This window comes from Varanus komodoensis, unplaced genomic scaffold (genome assembly GCF_004798865.1).
Source record: "Varanus komodoensis strain SLA01 unplaced genomic scaffold, ASM479886v1 scaffold11, whole genome shotgun sequence".
In the NCBI taxonomy this organism is placed as follows: Eukaryota; Metazoa; Chordata; class Lepidosauria; order Squamata; family Varanidae; genus Varanus; species Varanus komodoensis.
The window spans coordinates 32144538-32162621 of record NW_025335317.1 but is presented as its reverse complement, the minus strand read 5'-3'; the positions used below and the strand labels follow the sequence as shown (position 1 = coordinate 32162621).

General features: G+C 43.5%; 1 protein-coding gene and 1 long non-coding RNA gene across 2 annotated transcripts in view; one reads left to right on the top strand and one right to left on the bottom strand.

The window, feature by feature from the left end:
• The first annotated feature begins 166 nt into the window (after positions 1-166).
• Positions 167-18084, top strand: part of PCYT2 (phosphate cytidylyltransferase 2, ethanolamine) — a 26747-nt gene continuing 8829 nt past the window's right edge. Inside the window, exons 1-6 of the mRNA XM_044419911.1 lie at positions 167-309; positions 12000-12088; positions 14134-14295; positions 14647-14713; positions 15248-15332; positions 16037-16081. Coding sequence (XP_044275846.1) covers positions 230-309; positions 12000-12088; positions 14134-14295; positions 14647-14713; positions 15248-15332; positions 16037-16081 — 528 coding nt within the window. The 5' untranslated portion in view covers positions 167-229. The remainder of the gene's footprint in view (positions 310-11999; positions 12089-14133; positions 14296-14646; positions 14714-15247; positions 15333-16036; positions 16082-18084) is intronic.
• LOC123018116 overlaps positions 7592-18084 on the bottom strand; it is an 18374-nt gene continuing 7881 nt past the window's right edge. Inside the window, exon 3 of the long non-coding RNA XR_006413716.1 lies at positions 7592-8000. This is a non-coding gene — a long non-coding RNA (uncharacterized LOC123018116). The remainder of the gene's footprint in view (positions 8001-18084) is intronic.

Here is an 18084-nt window from a genome sequence, read left to right as displayed (position 1 = left end):
TGAACGCCTCGCCGTCCCTCTGCAGAGCCCGAAGGGGCGGGGCACGAGCCCTGTAGGGAAAGCACAGGGAGGCGGGTCGTCTGTTGTCACGTGACGGCAGCCAAAGATGGCCGCGTTCTCGGGAGCTTCGGATCCTCCCTGATCACGTGGCGGGGCAGTGCCCGGCTAGTGGCAGCACCGGTGTCTGGCCAGTTATCCCAGTAGAGAGTCTGGCACTCGCTCGGTAGAGATGCTGCGCAACGGAGCCGCTGGTGCCGCCCCCCCGGCCAACCACTCCGGCCGGCCCGTCCGCGTCTGGTGTGATGGATGGTGAGTATTTGGGGCTGGCAAACCCCGCTCCCAAGGAGCCGGAGCCGGAGCCGGAGCCGGAGCCGGCGGCGGCGCCGGCTTCCTCTTATATTCCTATGGCAACCGCTGCCTGGGCGTCCGCTTGCCACGCAGGGGAGCCTAAACGCGCGCCCCGAGTCCCCATGGCAACGCCGCGCACGCTGCTGCGCTGCTACTCCTGTCCCGGTGTTTGGGTCATCCGTGAGATATTTCCATAAGGAATAGAGCCCACCTCACGGACCGAGGCAGGGACTTATTCGTGCTGCCTGAGTACGTACCACGGTCAAAGTCGGCCCTAGCGGCCAGTTGGTTAGGTTAGGGATGATGGGGGTTGTTGTCCTTACGATGTTGCTGGATTGTAAGTTGCCTTCTCTCGGCCTACAGAATCTCGCAGTCCAAAGGAGGAAATGGACGACACTAAGTATAAGGCTGCAACCTTGGGCACTTACTAAAAGTGCGCTCTGTGAACCCAGTGACGTTTATTTCCCAGTAAACATGCGCATACTCCTGGTTTAGGTCTGTGAAAGGGAGCACGTGTTGCACAGTGCAGGGCTGCTGAAAGGTTTCCTTCATGTTATGCTGAAGCTACTGCCCTTGATAAGACTCATTTGTCCTCTTCATTTTCTTTGGTGGATGTGTTCGAGCAGTCTTTGCATTTTGGGGATGCTTAGGATTTCTGACTCTATGGTATCACCTACTAGCACAGGATGTCTAAGTGTGTGTTGTGTGGGTGAAAGAGGTCAGGCGAGCAGTTTGCATCAGCTGAGTTTTAAGGGCTGGGCTGACTTAGCTGAACCAATCAGAAAGCCAGACTCTTGGCAGGAGTTCCAGTGGTAGGTGGGTGGCAAGAGGATAATCTTTTTCTGTGAGTATCAAATTGCCTTCTGATTGGCCTGACTCCTGAAGCAGGCAAGTGTATGTCCTAATAAACACATTATTCCATCTGAAAGGACTGGGTGTTCCCTTCTCAGAACTATTTGGAAAGGACTTTGGAGCTAATTAGGGTTATAAACATCAGATTCCCTTTTGAGATAAACTGTTTCCCCACTCTGCCCTGAGTTTCCCTTGCTTTGAGGGGTGTGGCCACAAAATAATATTTGCTTATAGCTATCTGTGAGTGTCCCCTGTGACCTGGATTGCCCTTTACTAGCAGGGGTTGTATTTGCCTGGGTCATAGGGCTATTTATCCAAACCATGATTGTAAATGGGAAGAGAGGATGTCTGTGGTGCAAAAACACATCTGCAGGAACTGATAGGAAGTTGCATTGCTCTGCCTTTCAGAAATGGGCACAAATGGCCCTAACTGATGTCTCCTCTTTTCACTATATGCCTCTTTGGGCATCCTGGTGCTATAGAACAATTCTAGAGCAATTTATGTAATGTTCCCTTTTGTATCTTCCTTTCCATCCTCTTTTCTGCCTGACTTTTAGGCTTATGTATATACTAGCATAAGCTTTCTGTTTGGATGTAAGCAATAGTGACAATTTAAAAGCAAAGTCTATTCATTAATCTCTTTGGTTACTTATCAAATTTGTAGTCTGGTTTTCCTCCAGTGAGCTTGGGACACTCCATAGGAGGTGAATCCACTTTTCCTTTCTCGCAACAACTAAATTAGGGTAAGATGTAAATTAGGGTAAGATGTACTGTGGGTGACATGAGATCACTCAGCAAATTTTGTGGTGGAATAGGGAACAGAATCCAGGCTTGCTTTGCCCAAGCCTCTAGAACTGATGTGATGCACTCACACTATTTCTGCAAGGAATCTTGTTTCTAAGCTAATTTGTTTGTGTTCTTATCATAGTCTTTTTATATAGTGCTCATTAATGGACATCTGTTGGCTTCAGACAGGATTGCAGTAGGAACTTTGCGGATGCAGACATTTAGTGCTATGCCCATGATCTTTGTGGAAGAGAATTCAGAGATGTGTGTGGTGACGTGGCTGCTTGCAGTGTCCTGTGACTGCTACTTCTGGGTTCCATTTTGAATCACCTGGTCATTCCGTCTCTATTTCCATTTCTTTAACAAGTCATATCACATTCTCCATTGCTGGTTTCAGGTCACCAATCAGAATGTCTCTTTTAGTTTTTAAAGAACAATCAAACTTTTTAAAAAGCAATATATTACAGTTGCTTTTTGGCAGCTTTACCACTGTTGGTATAGTTAGAAACAATGGCTAAATGGGGACAACCAGCAATCATGGAGTTACCATTTATTTACTTTACAAGGAACAAGAAGACTTTAGCTCACCTTTATATTTTAGGGCAAGGAAAAGATCCAGGAATAATTACACAATAGTAACTGCAGTACTGATTCTCTCGAACACATTGCAAGAGAAATGGCCTCCCAGAGGCATAAGTAGTTAGCTATGGAATGTGATTCCAAGGCAAAAGTGATATGACTGGGAGTATAAACATATAGTAAATCATAATGGTAAGTCAAGGAGTAATAAAGCAAACTGCTCATACAGTTACATTTTCCACTGAAGTATACTGTGGAGTTCAAGCATGTGGTGAAAATGCATTCCAAGAAGTTACTGGGCTGAACTAGGTGTAGTGTGAAAGATCCATGAGCCAATGCTTCAACATTGTCTTTCATGGAATGGAGCTATCCTTGAGGTGACAATGGGGAAGTGGTAGTTAACTGCTGCGCATACCCCACATGCCATTTTCCAGACAGCTGTAAAGGTAGAAAAAAGGCCATACACATGTGTCTCTTTTCCCCATTGGTAGCAAATTAAAGCGAAGTGAGGGGATGGGGAAAAGGTTAACTGCTCTCTATACCAAAGTCCATTTCAGATGGAACTCTGCTCCCAGCAGCTTTTAACCAAAGAGGAAGACATCAGAAAATCTGTGTCTGCTAGTCTCCCTCATCCAGGTCAGTACAGTAACTGCTGTGCAGCAATATTTATTTCCTGTCCTGAATCCTGTGCCCTCTAGCAGTTTTACTTAAAGATGTTTCCCGACAGTTTCTAGTAAAATATTTCAAAAATTTTCCGAAAAAAGTCTTGGGAGCATGGTGGCACTTGTTTAGTGCCATCTATGTACAGTATATCATGCTTTAGAAAGTACAAGAGGATAGTCCTTGCTGCTAGAGTGACTTATAATCTAAAGTTTGACACAAGGAAGTCAACAGAGGAACAGAAGGGAAGGGAAGATTAAGTACAAAGGAAGAACATGCGTGTAATTCAACAATATGTGCTTGGGTTTGCCTTAAAAGTATAAAGACTAATGGATATAACCAGTGCTTTTTTTCTCATAGAACGCACTGGAACAGAGTTCCGGCACCTTTTTTTGACAGATTTTCCAAGTTTTAAAAGTAACTTTTGAAAATTTGATGTTTGGTCCACATGGATTTGAATCACCCTGTTGAGCGTAGCAGGTCGGCGGCAAAATCATTAAAATGGTCCATGCAGGCTGCTTGTGTGTCGAATCTGATGCGTGCGTACTTCGTCTGCACTGGTTGTGATGGCGCTGCTCAGCTTGTGGCGCTGCTTGGCTTGTGATTGGTTGTGTGGTCGCATGCTGAGCTTACTGCGGGTGGCAACCGTTACGTTTCATTACACAACTGACATGTGTGGGTGTGTGTACAGTGATAGACTACATACGAAAGGTAAATAATTTCATGAGTTCCAGCACCTTTTTTCTTACAAAAAAAGCACTGGATATAACTGGGAAAGTAGTTTTTGAAGAGAAATGAAAGAAGTAAGGTTGTATTGGTCTCATGGGAGGCACTTGAGAGCAAGAAGACCATAAATGTTTGAGGAAGTAGATATTTGGAAAGATGGGTAAATCAAAGTTACAGGCAGGAATATGAGAGTGGATAAGGAGAGAAAATAGTCTTGGGGGATTTTGAAGGAAGGAATGAAAAGGAGTAGACAGAAAATTATTGTAGGAATATAAATAGGATGTGTAAAGGGCACAAGAGAGGTAAATAACTTTGGCAGCTGACTTCCAGATAGAAATGAGGGGTTGAAGGCAAGACAGTAAAAGACCACAAAAGACAATAGTCAAAGGAGAACGTCATGACCATCTTGTAGCTAAGTGTCACCATGTATAGTACCAAATACATGATATTTATCATCCAAGGATAGTATATATAGAGAGAATGGAAGAGACCACAGAACAGATCCCTGAAGGATCCCAATTGAGAAATGGAGGGGGAATTCTCACTAGGAAGAGAACCAGATGAGGATAGTCACAGAGATTTCTGAACTAAAGGGAGTAAAGCATGAGAAAGGAATCAGCAGCATCAAAGGTGGCAGAAGGATCAACAAAGTTCAAGCCAGACCTAGGGGTTAGCACTGAGAAGATCATCGATTATTTTGGTGGCACTGGAGTGCAGAGAATGGAAGCTAGAATATTTTTCAGTGGAGTGCAGAGGATGGAAGCCAGAACGTAGGGCTAAAAATGAAAGACTGGAGGAAAGTTGAGACAGTGGAATTAAGCAGCACACTGGGAGTGAGGATGCAAAATGTCAGGAGCTGAGGTTTCTTTTTTGCACATTCAGAGCCACAGACCTTTTCCTTACAAAGCATTCTTTATTGAGTTAAATATATCTGAAGGAGTGTCTCCTTCCCTATGTGCCTATCCGCCTCTTAAGATCTGGGACAAAGGCCCTTCTTCGGGAACCCTCACTGAAGGAGCCTAGGAGGGTGGCTATCCAGAGAAGGGCCTTCTCTGTGGTGGTGCCCCAGTTATGGAATGCACCCCCCAGAGAGGTTCACCTGGTGCCAACACTTTATTCTACATAATATCAGGGATACCCAATCCCCTTATCTATACCATCTTTTTAAAATTTATCCTCTTTTTTATCCCCATTACAAAACTTATTGATCATATCTTGCCACTCTTTTAAATATTTATCTGTTATCTTAATTGGTAGCATCTTAAATAAAAAAAAATCCTAGGCAGTATTTTCATCAAGACAATCCAATCTTCTACCAAACCAAGATAATCCAATCTTCTTTTTTTCAATCATTTTCTCTTTTATTTTGTTTTTCAATTTATCAAAATTATCCTTTTTTAAAAACATCCTTTTAGTTATATTAATACTTAATATTTGATAATTCTGGATATCTTAATCTTAAATTTACTCCTAATTTTTCTTTTTTCTTTTCTTTCTTTATTATTTATTTTATTTATTTAGGGAACTTCTATGCCGCCCCATTCGCCGAAGCCTCGGGGCGACTCACAAACATAAATAAATAACATCATATAGAACAATATAATTTAACAGTATAAATTAAGTTGCCCTGGCCAAAGAATAAAATAAATAAATAATATTAACAATTCAAATAACGTTTGAATAAAAAGGTCTTCGCCTGGCTCCGAAAAACAAATAACGACGGCGCCAGGCGGACCTCTCTTTATCACTATTAAATCAAATCATCTCTGTTTTCTGCCAGTTTATCCTTAAGCTTGCTATCTCTTCAAACTCTTCCAGATGTAATCTAAGCTGATCCATAGCTTCTAATGGATGCTTTATTGTTAAGAAAGTATCATCAGCAAATAAGCTGATCTTAATCTCATTTTTGAAGCCTATACCTTTTATTATATTATCATTCCTAACACAGTTTTCTAATAATTCTATGACTAATGGAAACAGCATTGGAGAAAGGACATCCCTGTCTAGTACCTCGGCTTAGGAATACTTGCTATGTTACACCATGATTTACTATTACATTTACTACATTAGCTTAATATAGTTGTTAAATTATGCCTTTACATTGTTTACCAAATCCTTATGTTTCTGTTAAGATCTTTACTGTTGGCCCTTCCACAGAATCAAAAGCTGTAAAAATATCTAGGAATATTATACGCTGGGAGAGGTCATCAGGAGGTGTGGGCTGCGGAATCATCAGTACACTGAGGATACCCAGCTCTACCTCTCGTTCTCCACCAATCCAGGTGAGGCAGTGGCTGTGCTGAACCGGTGCCTGGCCGAGGTAATGGGCTGGATGACGGCCAATAAACTGAAGCTCAATCCAGACAAGATGGAGGTCCTGTTGGTTGGCGGATCGGGCTTCGGAGAGGGTGAATTGAACTTAGTCCTGAATGGGGTTGCACTCCCTCTTAGGGACAAGGTCCACACCTTGGGAGTACTCCTCGACCCAGAGCTTTCACTGGAAGCTCAGGTGACAGCAGTGGTGAGGAGTGCTTTCCTTCAGCTTCGGGTAATCCACCAGCTGCGCCCCTACTTGGAGAACGACTGCCTGCCGACAGTGACACACACATTGGTGACTTCCCGACTTGACTTCTGTAATGCGCTCTACGTGGGGCTGCCCTTGAAGACGGTCCAGATACTTCAATTGGTTCAAAATAGAGCTGCCAGGCTGCTGACGGGGACTGGGCGTTATGTTCACATGACTCCAGTTCTCCGTCAGCTTCACTGGCTCACCATTGAAGTCTGGGCCCAATTCAAGGTGTTGGTTATGACCTATAAAACCCTTAACGGCTTGGGTCCTGGCTACCTGAAGGAGTGCTTACGTCCATATATGTCCACCCGCCCCTTGAGATCAGCGGGAGAGGCCCTTCTCCGGGAACCCTCCGTGAAGGAAATTAGGAGGGTAAATACTTGGAGGAGGGCTTTCTCTGCAGTGGTGCCCAATCTATGAAACGCGCTCCCCAGAGAGGTCTGTCTGGCACCGTCGTTATTTGCCAGGCGAAGACCTTTTTATTCAAACGTTATTGTAATTGTTAATACTATTTATTTATTTTATTCTTTGGCCAGGGCTACTTAAATTACACTGTTTTATATTGTGTTTATTTATTTATGATTGTGAGCCGCCCCAAGGCTTCGGTGAATGGGGCGGCATAGAGGTTCTCTAAATACATACATACATACATACCAGCTTTGAATTTCCCTTTACCTATATGTGCTAATATAGTCAACACTCTTCTAGTCAGACCTGCCATCTGTCTCCCAGCTATAAAGCCACTTTGATCCATTTTAATATATTTCTTAAATTTATTCATTCTGTTTGCCAATATTGTTAAAAAAATGCATCTTGATTTATTAGAGCTGTCGGTCTGTAAGGCTCTGGGTCAATCAAATCTTTATCGGGCTTAGGAAACAAAATGAATATTTCCAAGATTTTGGCATATTTCCTCCTTGCAGTATTTTATTAAACAGAGTTTTTGGTATCATTTAAAAAAAAAACTTTATAGTTTTCTGGTCCTAATCCATCCATCCCAGGAGATTTCTCTTATTTTCAACCTATTGATACGGTCTTCTATTTCTTCCTCATTGTTTGTTCCATTATGTCTATATCCATCTGTTGTAGCTTTTACCCATTTTTTTCCTTTATATATGATCTAACTTTGTCTAATGATGATTCTCCCCATAAAGTATTTTGGAAAAAATGGTAAAATATTCCTAATTTATCTCTTGCAAGAGTATCTTGCATCTCTGAGCATGGACAGAGCAGTCTGCTGAACGCAATTTACTATTCTCCTCTAAGGCCTTTTGGGAGGAGCCCTCTGAAAGCAGCACACCTTTGCTGCTCACTGTACTGCCCTCCTCTGCTGTCAAGGCATCATGGGATCTAGAGCCAGGGCTGCTTTTCCTGTGTCTGACAAACTCCCCTGCTCCGAGTCTCCTCCTGCCAACCGTTCATCTTGGTTATTCCCAGAAACTGCTTGCCCACCAGGGGTGTCTGGCCTTGAGATAAGTGTCTCTACTTAGACCCCTCTACTCTCCCTCTTTTCCTTTCACTTCTATTCTTCTGAATTCCAGCCAGCAACACTTGAGAACGTGTGCCCAGAGCAGCCATCTTTCTCTCTCCCACAAAACATGAAAGGTACATTGTACCAGGTGTGGAGAATGTTTTTTGGTAGGTAGGTGTAGTCCTTTGAGAGTAATCTATTGCCTCTGGTAAATGAAGCCAAAACCAGCTGTAGTGTGGCCAGAGCCAAAAGTAGGCAGGGGCACCCCTTCCTCTATTTGCCATCCCCTTCTCTTACCCCATTTCAGTACAGAAATCTGAACTGAAAACTTACAATGGACTTTTGGAATTAGGAGAAAGGCTATATGAAATTAGGTTATGGGCTGCAGGTTGCCCACCTATGAGTTGGGCAGTAGTTGGAGATTAGGATTTTCTAAAAATTAATTTGTTTCGAGAATAAGGGAAGCTTGATTGCATTTATTGCAGTAGGAAAGAAGTCAGAGGTGTTTGGGAGAGGTTAATTAACAAATATTTGAACAATATGTGGATTCTCTGCTTCCTGCTAAATTCAGAAATATTGTCATGTTCAGTGTAAAATGTCTTGCTCTCTGGCTTATAGGTTGTAGCAGTTTGGTTAATGGATTTTAAGAGTGGAACTAAAGCGTATTGTGTAAGCTTTGCGTGGGTGTAAGAGGATTATTCCACGTGACTTGGTGTGAAACAGAGCAGGCAAGACCAGTTTTCATTAATAGTTTCTCTTGATTGATTTATTAGTAATTGGTGTTAACTTCTATTGCAGCATTCCAAAATCTGAGTAAAGGAACAGGATGTCCTTAATGAAGGAAGGCCCAGCACCTTAAAGGAAGGTTTTTTATCTCAGCCAGGTCATCTTTCCCTTCTCCCCCATTGCAGGTTTCCTCAGAGATGCAGTTGTCAAAAAAGCAGAAAAGCTCACGAGAGATCCTGCTCTGCTGGCATTGGCTAGACTGCAGAGAGGTGGATGACACCTCCCCAAAGTCTCCACTTGTGGCAGCTGGCATTTGTCTGTCCTCAGTGCCTTAGTGTGGTGTCCCCTGGAATACCAGCTGGAAGACTGGGGTGCGGGGATGACATGGTGCCTGAGGACCTGTGCAGTGCCTGGTTGTTGACTGGTCACAGCTGTGGCCCCTCAGCAAGCTTAAGCCCAGTGTGCTATAGTCACCCTGGGCCTAAAGTTTCATCCAAGCTGACTCTGTTAGGACAGTTTTCCTTTGTTGTGCTTTGCTGTAGGTTGAAATGGGCCCAGTATCTTGCATGTGGTTTCTTCTCTTAGTGTTTTCTGAGTGCACTAGCAACCTCCTGGATTATAGTGCAGCTGGAGGGAGGAAATGGCACCTAGAATTGCTCCAGGTGTCATGATAATTGGATTCGCAATCATGTAGCTGCTGAAAGATAACCTCAGGGAATGCTGGTACCAAGACCCATTCTAAATTGCAATATTATAACTGAGCATCCCTTTAGTAATCGCTCACCTTGAATCTCATACAGTTGCTAAGCCCTGCCAGGCCAGAGACAGATTAAAGCTGAAGAATTCATGTTTTCCTCTTTCTTGTTAATTTGTAACCCTGATTGACATGACTTTTGTTCTGATTACACCTGCAGTTTTAAGCATGGACATCTTTCCCTCTTTGAAATAAAACCATTCTGCTGGAGGCTTTCTTTTCTTCTAGCAAAATTTCTTTAGGGGATACGTCCATTTTGGTAATGGTTTTGCTCTCCCTGCCCTTCAGTGGTCTTTTTGTAGTAGTTCCTTATCAGCAAGTGAAGGGCTATACTAATCTACAATGCAAAAATAAAAGTGGGAAGCTGAAAGGGGTGCATGAATTTTGATTTTGTATACAGTGCAGAGAATAAGTCCCAGTGTGTTTTGAGCTTGAAAAGCTCTTCTTTGGGCCATAAATTTAAAACAACACAATAAATATTCTGTGTATGGAATGTCGGGCATGTTAATTCATTATTTTGTCCTGAATAAATAAATAACAAGTGGGAACTGGTAAGAATTTTTGAGGAAAGAAAGACTCTTTCTTGCATTGTTTCCATCTTTACTCAAAATACTTGATGGCTGAAGTGGGAGCAGGTTGGATTCAAAGGAAGCCTCCTCTGAGACCAATTTCCTATTCTCTCTGCAATGTTGTCAGTGACCTCCCTTTATCCTAATCAACAATTCCAAGCAGAGATCTGGGCGGAAAAACCACATGGACAATTTATAAGGCTTACAAATAGATTGATACAAGTGGAACCTATAATAAAATATATAGTGCAGATTGCTTCTTTCCTGTATGCTAGCCACTCATGTCCTCTTCTAGGATGCTCCGTTCCCTTTCCCTTTCCTCATTTTCTGTTCTCTCTCCCCCTAAGTCACTCCCAGCATTCTGTGGCTACTAAGAATGCTTATTGCTCACTAATCTGTTTTTGGATTGCCCCCCCCCCCGGCCCCTTGAGGCATTTCCCTTTAAAATGTTGCACTTTTGCAAACTTTTGGGATTCTTCAGGCATGCACATTTTATTTATTTATTTATTTAAAACATTTCTATGCTGCCCCATCGCAACAAAGCCTCGGGGCGGCTCACAACACATAAATAAATACAGAAGTAATAAAATAAGTACTAAGTTATACAATAAATAACACCCCCCCCCAGTGCATTCTTGGCTAAAAAAAAATAATCATCATTCCTCTCTCTTGTTCCTCAGTAGCCTGTTTTTAGTTAGTTGGCATTCCTGAGCTATGTTTTCTTTTAGAAGGAATGATGAATTGTTTAAGGACTAAGTGTCTCTGGTTAACAATTCTAAGGGTGCATGTGTGTGTGTGCTTATATTTCAGAGATAAAATATCAATTGTATACTGTTAGCCTGCTGGCTGCTTTCTTACAACAGAGAGACTTTGGAAGGTGGTGATTCCCAGTGAGTAGCAGTGAGTTGGAACCTGTTGATCAATCAGTTGGCAAAACTGATTTCTTTTCCTCTCCTACATCTGCCACAGGACTTCCCTACCTTGTGTGATCACTGAAGTTTGCCGGAGCCTTATTACAACATCAGTTATCCAAGTTTCCATTTTCACAGCTTAAAAAAGCTGTGGAAAAGTCTGGAGCAAGAAACAGCAAGGGATAGATGAACTCATTATTATTATTACATTTTTATACTGCCCATAGCCAAAGCTCTCTAGGCAGTTGACAGCAATAATCATAGAATCATACACTCAAGTCACCCATCCCACTTCTGCCCAGGCCTGACCTTGCTTAGCTTCCAAGGTTAGGCAGGATCAGGCACTTCAGGCTACATGGAAGGCCTGCTACCACCTCTTATGTCATGAACTGTAATGTGTCATTTGGACTCAAAGCAGTAGAGAAGAGCAGATGAGGCACTTCCAATCAATCCATATAAAAGCTTGTTCACATCTTTTAAACACAATGTTTTACATCTGAAATAGTGTTAGTAACCTGGTTGCAAGTATAGGCTGACCCCTATTCACCTCACTGCCAAACTTCTGCCTTCCAGAGGGCATAGAGAGTTCTGCAACTGCCACAATATTAAATTTCATTTCATTATCCTCTGAAGATATTTTTCCAGGATCAACACAATGGGAATTTCCACTTACTGATTACCTTCATAATAAAACTATCCATGAGCATGTGTAACATTTATGGGCTTCTACTTACAGAGAGCAGAAGTTGTTCCTGTTTCAGTGTAGATGACATTACAGTGGACAAAAAAGCTGAAGGGGAGAGGGATGATGAATTCTGTCTTCTGTGGAAGAATGGGAATAATTAAATGGCCGATAATGTAGCTAAGAATAAAAGTATGTTTTGGTGCTTGTGGGAATCTAGCCTTTGTCAACAACCTGTAGCAGTGTATAGCAGAGTGGATGCCTTAGCTCAAATCATATTTGGTGTTCTCTACCGGATGAGAGTCTTGTGAGAACAATCAGTACCAGGCCAAGCACTTCACACAAGTCCCTTTGTCTTCTTTGTAGCTATGACATGGTGCATTATGGGCACTCCAACCAGCTGCGACAAGCTCGTGCAATGGGAGACTATCTGATTGTGGGAGTCCACACAGATGGTAAGAAAACTTTTCTTCTTTGCTTCAAAAACACCCCCCAAAGGATACACACCTTCCTCAGAATTTTGTCTGCATGTGTAGTAACATGTTTAGGTTCTCACTTACCACTTATATGATTCCATAATCCATAAATTCTGCAGCTGCTCCTGGCTTTTGGCCTATATTGGATTTAAAACCCTGTGAAATGGCTGTGTCAGGTCATGAAAGTAATCTAAGATGGGTGTATTGTGCAAACAAGCTCAGTGCCTGTACTATCTGCTGTCTCAGAGTTTTTTAGTTTGGGGTCTCACATACCTCATTTCTTAGCAGGCCCTCTATAGTGCAAACTTTTTTCTACCTTCCTCATCCAAGAAGAAAGTGCCTTTAAAGTCACTGTGTTTGGAATATAAAAACCCCCCACCAAACTTCAAATATATGTTTCTGATATTCTGCATGCTTGGAAGAAGTCCCTAGTGAATTTAAACTTCTTGGGTTTTGTTTGTCAATACATTAATGGGTAAACCAAGTTATGCTACTTATAATAAGTTCTTAGGTGGCCAAAATATCCACTGTCCATGTCCAGAAAATGCACGTTCTGCACAAAGAAAATGCATTTCTGAATGAACTGTGTGAAACAAATAAAAATGCCTCTGTACAACAGTTGCTGGGGAGCATGGGCAGGAGGGTGCTGTCACATTTACATCCTGTTTGGGACATCCTGTGGGCAGCCAGTTGGCCCCTGTGTGAGCAGAATGCTGGACTAAATGGACCATTGTGATCTAATCCAACAGGGCTCTTCTTATGTTATTTACCATGTGTTGTTTGTTCTGCTTCCAAAATTTACTATAAAACACCAATTTTCTTCTGTAGGAAGTAGAAAAAGTATTGAGTCTGGCAGTCATTTGGTTGTGAAATTTAAATATGGCTTGTATAACAAATAAGTTCTGTGTTGTCCAGCAGAGGCAACTCAGTGCCACTGGGACTCTCCAAATGTAGATGATGGTGTTGATAGTCCTTAGCATCCGGTACACAGTGGCATGTTGCCTTTTATATGGAACAAAGGGGTGAAGGAGGAGCTAGCATGTGTATCACAGCAGGGGTTGATCTGCTTAGGTGGAATGATTTTGGAGAAAAGTTCACGTGGACGTTGCCCTCCTGCATGACTCATGTGGGCGGCAGGGTCCTGGATAGGACCTGCTCAGGGACAGTCAACTTTACTCTGGCAGTAACCTGAAATGTCCAATGGGCCAAAGGTAGACAGGCTACTTAATTACAGTCAGTGCTCTTTGTCAGAACTTTGATGAGGTAATGAATGTACTAAATTGTTTGCCAACACAGAGGCATAGTTCATATGGACCCAGAATGGAGGTAGCAGCATTACAAAGTGAATGTGCCAACGTATTAGGGGCATCTGATGGGATACGGGTTAACACAGCCAGCACTGGTTTGTCTTCTTCCCACCCCTTGCTTAGGTTAGGTCACACAAGCATGCATACATTGAGGGCTGAGGAGCTTACCTTGCCGTGACAGATGGCTCCCCTCTCTCACATCCTGTGTGCTCTCAGAACTCAGGAGAGGTTTGCCTTCCCCCAGGTTTGACTCTTCCTACCTCCACTGAAGTTTTTCTCATTGCTGCCACTTTCTTCCCAGCCTTCCAATGCAATCACTGGGTGCAGCGGTGCAGCAAATGTAAGCCAGATCATTCTAGCAGCTTCACCCTCCTTGCTGTACTGTGAACACGCTAAGTGGGCATGTCAGGAGGACAGCTGTCACCTTGTAGTGGGTCATGAGGCTTGCTTCCTGGAGCTGCAGCCCAGCTGGCCCTTGGCTAAAAGCAGCTCTGCCAGCTTGACTCCTTATCTAACCTTTCTATGATTCTTGAGCTGCCCTCTTACACTGCTAATTTTTTCTTCACCATCAGGGCAAAACGCATGTTTTAATTAAGCTGGAAACTCATTAGCATGCCAGATACCAACTTGGCTTAGGAAATCCACATGTGCATGAAGTGTACACAGGTTTTACATTAGCCCTTACTGTTCCTATTTTTTCCCACACACATATGTTAGAGGAGATCTCGAAACATAAAGGTCCCCCTGTCTTCACTCAAGAGGAGAGATACAAAATGGTGAAGGCCATCAAGTGGGTGGATGAGATTGTACCAGGAGCTCCTTATGTCACAACACTGGAAACTCTGGATAAATACAATTGTGACTTTTGTGTGCATGGAGGTGAGTACCTGAGCCTTTTGTCATCACTTACCTGAAGAAGCTAAGACTGACTGGGCTTAACTGTAGTTTTTAGGCTAAACTAAATGGGAAAATTGTACTGCTATGTTTGCTAGTAAATGTTCATTCTCTGTCTTTTGGTTCCTTGTAAGAAAAAAGTGGGATGTAAATAAAATAAATCCCAAAACATGGCCCATAGTCCTGTTTCTTTTCTAAGCTGGAAATGGTAGTTGACAACATTCTTCTCCCACTTTCCCTTTTGAAGAAAAAGGCTTTTGCACTTCCAGTGATTGGGCTTCCCAGGAAGCCACTCCAATTTGCCCCTATTGAACTGATGCTCTTTTTTCTTCACAGATGACATCACACTTACTGCAGATGGCAGGGACACCTATGAGGAAGTAAAGAATGCTGGGAGATACAGGTATAGCCCCACTTACAATTCAGGTTGCCCAACTCCAAATTCTTACCCATGAACAGAGTATTGAGGTATTGCTGAGATGCTCAGTTACTTTTCCTTTGTTAGTTTGTAGCTTGCTTTTCCTCTGTATTGCTGGTTTGCATTAACCCACCATTTTAAAAATTCTGGGTTATCATGGACTAGGCAGGATGCTGGAGCATGCTGCTTGATCCCTTCTGCTGCAAAGGGCAGTGACTGAGTAAACATGTGAACCTGGAACTTGGGTTTCACTCTCCCCTGAATTGTGTGTGCATCAAAAGTCCAGCATGTGTCCATATTACTTCCCAGGAGGTTTCCTGCACACGTACTGGCCAGGACGTAGCCCATGTAGCTTCAGCCATAATAGACAATTCTATGTGTCCTTTCACCTGTCCTTGTCTCTTGTTTAACCATGGCGTGGTCCAAAGGATATTCTCAGGGAAGTATGAAGAGGCAAGTGTAAGGACATTTTAAACCTTGTGAGTAACACTTACTCACGTTGAGCTTGTCTTATTGCAGGGAATGTAAACGCACTCAGGGAGTGTCCACCACAGATCTGGTTGGCCGTATGCTGCTCATGACCAAGGCCCACCACAGCAACATTGTGAGTCCAAGCGAGGGCTGGAGGGGGCAGGGGGCTTCTTGGCTGCATCAGTTTCCTGCGGCAGTCACGGTTCCGAGTTGCAGTAACCTGTTCGAGTTGTCCCTGAGCAAGTCAGCAATCCCTCTGCTCGCCTCTGTGATGTGTGCTAGAATTAAGGCTGCTTGGTAGAAGTCTTTCTTCAGCAAGTGCCAGAAGCAAAGGAAAAAGCCTGGGCTTGGTGAAGTGGCTTTTGAAATGTGGACGTCATCTTACCATTATTGGCCTGATCTTGGGTACCTCAAGGATGAACTGGTGAGAAGGGAAGAGAGGGGCTTGAGGTGTTCACATGGTTTCTTCACTGGATGGCCTCAATAGGATTTGGGATATGGATGTTCACTGCCTTTGCAGGATATCACTTAGGGATGTATATTTACCTTTGTGCAGGAGGGTTAGGTTGTAGTTTATCATACACTTGAGAATGTGAAATAAAAGCCTTTCAGGTTTAGTTTTACTTTGTGTCCTGTGTATTTGTGTGTATGTGCCTGAAGAAGGAAGTCAAACTTTGTCCAATTGAACTGCTATGTTAGTTTCAGTGGAGATCTTATCTTTATGGGGATGTAAAATATTGGGCAAACTTCAGTGATACAGTGCTCTCATCTTTCTTATCTTAATTGGATAACTTCAGTGAGAATCCTTTCCCATTAACACATTCTTTTCTCTTTTAGGTTGAAGACATGGATTATCGGAGGCATGCAGATAACCTTGGGAAAGTGAGTCCTCCTCCAATAGTTGCAGCTGAAGCTGCTTTACTGTGGCTTCTCAGTGCCCACTGATAACCAAGCAAGCCTGACATTAGCAGCAGGGGTAGGGAGGGGACAGGTGGCATCTGGGCAAGCAGTTACTAAATGATACAAGAGCTCTGAGCAAACAATTCCAGATGCAGGCTGATTAGAGTTCTGAAATGTTGACCAAATTATTTCATTTCTATACCACCCTATAGCCAAAGCTCTCTGGTCAGTTTGCAACCATATACTAAATAGAACAATCAAATGCAGTACAAATTACCATAAAAGCAAGAATGTTAAAATAAAATTTAAATTATTTGTAAATAGCTAAAACATCAGTTTAAAAAAAAAGACCCTGTCTGAAGAAAAAGGATCATCTGACTAATCCCCTCAGGCCCCTTTGTAACCAAGGTCTGGCACCAGGCAGGCCACACCAGGGAAATTGTTGCCAAGATGGGGGACCCCACCACAGAAATGGTCCTCCCCTTTGCTGCCTCCCTCAGAGCACTTGGAGGAAGGCCCTAGAGGCTGAGCGCAGCATCTGAGTAGATCACGGTTGGAAGAGGCACTCTGACTGGTATTGCAGTCCTCATCATGGCAAGGCCAAGCATGTTTCAGTAAATGAGGTACTGTGCTACACTGGGACCTAGGAGGGACCAGCTGTAACGCAGGAGTTGCCCTAGGGTTCTTCAGTTGGCCCCTGAGGTGGAAGATGAAGCTGCTGCAGTTGCCCTTGCCAGTTCTCCACTCTGTGCTGCAGTCAGTTGACTGACAAGGAAAGTGAAAGAGCAAGAGAAGAAATGGGTGGGGCAAGTCATGCCCAGTCCATATTAAAAGGAATCCCCATGGTAGCCTGGCAACTTTATTGTGCATTCAGGGGGCTGATGTTGCTATGTTTCCTGCACTGTTATTCAGAGGCATTTCTGAAAGACAGGAGCTGGAGGGGTGGACATCAGAGCTGCTCCATAATCAAGGAGACTATTTGGGGTTGACTGGGTCTGGTTGATTTATCTGTTTAGATTGCTTGGTGACTTCAGGGGTAGGCCATTTCCTTTGAGGATGGGGTTGTATATTGCCCCTGGCCACCCACCATTGCATCTGGCAACCATGCCCACACCCATGCACTTCACACATATTCATCCACACACTATCTTGTTGTTGTTAGTGCGTGTCCAACCTATCCTGGCCCCATGGACAACACTCCTCTAGGCCCCCCTGTCCTCCACCATCCCCCGAAGTCCACTTAAGCTCATGCCCGATGGCTTTAGTAACTCCATCTAGCCACCTCATTCTCTGCCGTCCCCTTCCTCTTTTGCCATCTATTGTTCCCAGCATCAGGCTCTTCTCCAGGGAGTCCTTCCTTCTCATTAGGTGGCCAAAGTATCATCTGCGGTATCTGGCCTTCTAAAGAGCAGTCAGGGTTGATCTCTATGACTGGATTGATCGCCTCGCGGTCCAAGGGACTCGCAGGCATCTCCTCCAGCATCACAATTCAAAGGCCTCAATTCTTCAGCGCTCAGCCTTCCTTATGGTCCAGCTTTCACAGCCATACATTGCAACACACTATCTTACCACAGATTTTATTTTATTTTTGGTGGGGGCAGCTTGTGACCTCCCCTACCTTCCAGTAATATTGAGTAGTACTACTGGGTCGGGGGCAAGGTCCCAAACTGGAAGAACATGTAGGGGGGCACACAAATAGACATGGAGGGATGTTAAAAACATGCAGACCACAAATTGTGCATCCCTGCAGTGTTTGGAATACTTTCATTATCAGGCTATTTCTTTGATTAGTCTGTCAACATATGTGGGAGATGATTTGCCTTGAAAGGCTGCCTGGTTTTCCTTTGGCTCAAGGAAGTTCTTCTTTAGTGCTAGGATTGTAAGGTACAGTGGTACCTCGGCTCATGAATGCCTCAGTTCACAACTAAATTGGGTTGCGAACAGAAATTTCATAAAAATTTTGCTGCAGGTTGCAAACTCTGCAT